Raw genomic sequence first — 4,364 nt, 5'->3', positions numbered from 1 at the left:
CCTGCCTCCCCTATCTCGTCTCCTTTAACTAGAACTATCGAATTGACATGCATATTCAAAATTCATTGGAAAAGTTTTTCTTCCTTAACTTTAAAAAAAAACAAAAACTGAGGTGTACACTGTTTCTCTTATTTTAAGAATCTCTATTATGTTGCTTTACAGGTCTGTGGCTCTTGATTAAATGCAGCTTTTTCTTAGTAAAAACAACCCACCTCCTCCCTTAACCAAAAAACTGTGAAAACCATCCCTGACGCATGTTCCAGGCAGCATCTCTACAATAGTTGTTTCTTACCTCCTTGTCCAGAACCGTATGAAACTGCCTGCTCTTAGCTAGAAGGCCATGCAGGAACCTTCCAGCCAGCCTTGAATGGAATCAGCTGGCAAAGCCCCCCACCCACCCCAGACACCTGCTACTAGTTTGTTTCCAAGGAAAGAATAAGCTGGCTGATGGCAATATTCAGTTCTTGATGGCAAGAGGTGATCAGAGGCCCCTGTAGAAAATGATATGACCAGTCATTTCACGGGCTGACTAAAGATGAGGTCCTTACAGGTGGTGGAACAGAGGGGACCTGCATGCAGCCATTTGACCCTGACCGAACAATGGGAGGTTGTTTTGGAAACTGCAGCCGGCCTTCCTGGTTGGACAAAAGGTGAATTTCTCAAGAGCTGATTCCTGACTCTCTCCTGTCCCCTCACTCACCCCCTTCCCCCTGGCACAGCCTTCTCCAGGCTCTGCCATTACCCCCTTCCCCAATATGACCCTTTGTCCCCTGACAGGAAAAAGAGATAACCCTGGAAGGCTAAAAATTAGAGAATCTGGTTGGACATCAAGGTCTTGTGAGACACCTTGGATGAGGGATCAGCGGTTCTCCTGTAGCAAGTAGGAACAATGGAAACAAGGATTTCCTTCTGGGCGCCATCAATAAGTTAATAAATGACAGACTGAAGGGGATTGTGGAGCTTTTCAGCAAGGGGACCTCAGAAGAGATAAAGACCCCAGAGACCTCAAGCTACCTGCTTTCCTCTCTAACAGTGGTCTTTGAGAATCCAGAACACATAAGAGAAATAGAAAGAGAAGGAAAGGAAGACAAGGAAAGGAAGTGGAGAGCAGAGTGAGGGGGAAAGATGGGAGAAGGAAATGGCTCATATTCTTTCATCCCCAGCCACGAATTAGTTCCTGCCGCTTTCCCAGGTGAGGAAGGAAACAAGGAAAGTGCCTTTGGACAGACCGTCTTAGTCAATGCCCCCTTCCGAATTTCTCACTGTGGTACAATTTTTTTTTTTTTTTAAACAAGCCATCTGTGAACAAGGGAAAGTATTGTTTTTCATTTATGTCACTTGAAGCTTGGGATATTGATTTTTTTTTTTTTATAAGTTCAGCGTCCTTGCCACAGCTCCCCCTCTCTAAACAGGAACCATTTCCATCCAAGACGCACACACACCTGCCACAGGGGGCAAGGTGGGGGTGAGCTTTTCTACCTTTTCTCTTTTTGGGCGGGGGTGGGGGAGGAGGGAAGGAAGGACGGGACAAAGTGCCTGGACAAGTCTTTCTGAGGGTGGAAGGTAAATACGAACCATCGTTTAATCCGCCGCCACCGCCGCTGCTGTCACTGGCTAAGGCTGCGGCGACCGACGCACAGCAGAGGCAGCACAGCTGGAGCGCCTGCAAGAGAAAAGGTGACAACAAGCATGAGAGACGCGGCAGGGCTTGCACCTGGTGTCCCCTGCCACCCGCTCTCGGCGAATCCCTCGGTGGGCACCTGCCTTGGCCACGCGCCCCAGTCCTGCCGGAGCCCACGGCGGGCCGGAGCCGGCGGCGGGGAGGGCGCACGCGAGCAGGAGAGCGCACTCCATGGTCAGGTGCGGGCGCGGAGGCTGCGGGCGGCGCGCATTCTCCCCGCCGCCCCGGAGCGCGGTGCTCCAGGTGCGGAGCCAGGTGGGAGCCGCCGCCGCCGCCGCTCACATCACCCGCCGGGCGCGCCGGGGCCTCCCCGCCTCCGGCCGCCTGCGCGCCCTCCCTTATGCCGGCGCCGGCTGCAGAGCTGCCGCCTGCGGCTCCCCGCGGGGAACGGGGGGCTCCCCGGGCCGGGGCTGGCGCGCGCCTCCGAGCGCAAACGGCCGGGGAACTCTGTCGGTGCCTGCCCGCGCGCTTGCCCGCCAGTCTGTGCGTCTGTCTGGGTCTGTGCGAGAGTCTGAGGCTCCCGGGGAAAGCAGCGCCAGCTGGCTCCCCCAGCGCGCCGGAGCCGAGCGCCCGCCTCTCCACCGCACGGTGATTGGCGACCAGCGGCTCCTGGGCCCGTCCGAGCCCCCGGGCTGGTGCAAGGGCGTGGGATTCCCGGCTCCCGCTCCCAGGGAGGGGGCGAAGGGGGAGGGGAGCTTGGGTGAGCATGAGAGGGAGGGAGGGACCCACCACCGAGAGGGAGCGGAGCGCCCTGGGTCAGGCTTAGAAAACGTAATTTAAGCGCACGAAGGGATGAGCTGAGAAGAGGGGGAGGCACAGGTAAGTGGCGCGACTTCTTTGCTGCCTGTGCAGACTTTTACAAGTCTTCTGGCCGGCGAGACAGCCAAGGTATTGAGTTCTCAACAACTCCCAAGAGCCAGGTGTTGTCCCCTGCTTTATCTCATTTACCTCAGGCCCTACCTCTCCTTGCAAACGCGGGAATGATTAATCCCTTGATAAAAATGAAGAAACGGGCTCAAATGGGTTCAAGATAGCCTAGCCACCCATATATCATCTCATACCTCGCAAATCTGGGGCAGACTGGAGGGCTGGAACCGTGAGCCTTGTCACTCACTGCTTGCCGCATGAAGGAAAGAGACTACACAAGAGGTGAGCACACACTAGGGTAGACAGATGTCATATTGTAAAGTTGCACACCTGAAATTTATATAATGTATTAACCAATGTTATCCCAATAAATTTAATTAAAAAGAACAGAAAAAGAAAACACTCAGCCGGCAGTAGCCTCACCTCTTCTGGATCATTCTCTCCTCCAAGTGACCAAGCTTCCATCCCCTTCAGAATGAACTGTCCCAAGACATACCAATCGTCAGAAATTAGCTGTAACAAACAGGGCTGCCCTCACCATGAAGATACATCCCATTTTCTGGGGGCCAATTCATTTACTCAGTACATTTATTTGATCCCTCCTGTTTGCAGTGATGAACAAAATATATCCTCACAGGCCAGTGGGAAAGACTCTCATTGGAAACTCAACAAGAACCCAAACGATGACAAACACTCTAAGGGAAAAGCATAGGCTCCTAAATTAGAAAGAATAAAAGCAGAATTTAATTTAGTTGGAGGGGGGAGAATAAGAATGTGTATGTAAGATGTCTCTCAGAAGCTGACATTTCAAATAAAACCAAAGAGAGAAGATCTTGAAATAGGAAAAGTGCTTGTCATGACAGAAAAGTTACATGCCAGAGGAAGGACAGAAACAGCAGATGGCCAGGTTAACAGGACCTTGTAGGCTGGGATGAAGCATGTAGGAATCAGAGTTGGGGTGTGTGTGTGTGTGTGTAAGAGAGCGAGACAGTATGAGAGTAGGAGGCAACCTGTCTCCAATAAAAATGATGTGGATCATACGTGAATATGGATTGGAGGTGCTAATGCAGCGGGGAACAGATAGAGAAGCTGTTGTAGAATCCTGGTGAGCAATGACGGTACCTTGGACCAGTGGAGTGGGCATGTACCCTGCTCCAGTCCTCAGAGTACCGAGGTTAAGATGATGTCCATGCACGGCTTAGAACAAGTGACAGCTCAACATGCATAGTCTGTTTCTCTGGATACAGCAATGAAAAAAGTAAGCCCAGGCTGGAGACACAGAGAAAGTGGCATAGCTTCTGCCCAGGGCAAAACTTTTTGTAATAGCCTCACAAGAGAAATTCCAGGCTAAACAAAACACTTGGTTTCCCCCCAAGTAATCTGTTTAAGCTCTTGTGGCCTCTATTTTACAATCCATAAAATAGAAATAAATGTAATATATCAAAAAGACATCCCAAAGATTAAGTGAATATGTTTTTCTGAACTTTATAAATGGGCTTTAAAAGTGAGAGGATGCCTTGTATTTCTGTTGCTTCATACATCCTACATCAAACTTCAATGTGCATAAAAATCACCTGTGCTGCTGGTTTAAAATGCAGATTCCTGAGTCATGAACCATGGATATTCTGATTCAGTAGATTCGGTGTAGGCCCCAAATATGCACTTGTAGCAAGCACCTCTGGGTGATTCTGACACATATGACTTCAGTGCTTGGTGATTTTAGTAAAGAACTGGACACAAAAGGAAACTAGACATTAAGGACATGCATTAAAAAACAAAACGAAATAAAAAAAAATAGTGCTTGATGTCATGTCAC

The 4,364-nt window shown here is 50.2% G+C and overlaps 1 protein-coding gene across 1 annotated transcript in view; it reads right to left on the bottom strand.

Annotated features, from left to right (window-relative positions):
* The window catches only part of ADAMTS18 (ADAM metallopeptidase with thrombospondin type 1 motif 18), a 382,382-nt gene that overhangs the window by 128,947 nt on the left and 249,071 nt on the right, over positions 1-4,364 (bottom strand). Inside the window, exon 6 of the mRNA XM_023528594.1 lies at positions 1,576-1,663. Coding sequence (XP_023384362.1) covers positions 1,576-1,663 — 88 coding nt within the window. The remainder of the gene's footprint in view (positions 1-1,575; positions 1,664-4,364) is intronic.

Source organism: Pteropus vampyrus, unplaced genomic scaffold, assembly GCF_000151845.1.
Source record: "Pteropus vampyrus isolate Shadow unplaced genomic scaffold, Pvam_2.0 Scaffold29, whole genome shotgun sequence".
NCBI classification, from domain to species: Eukaryota; Metazoa; Chordata; class Mammalia; order Chiroptera; family Pteropodidae; genus Pteropus; species Pteropus vampyrus.
The sequence above is the reverse complement of the archived record's forward strand: the minus strand, read 5'-3'. Positions and strand labels throughout refer to the sequence as shown.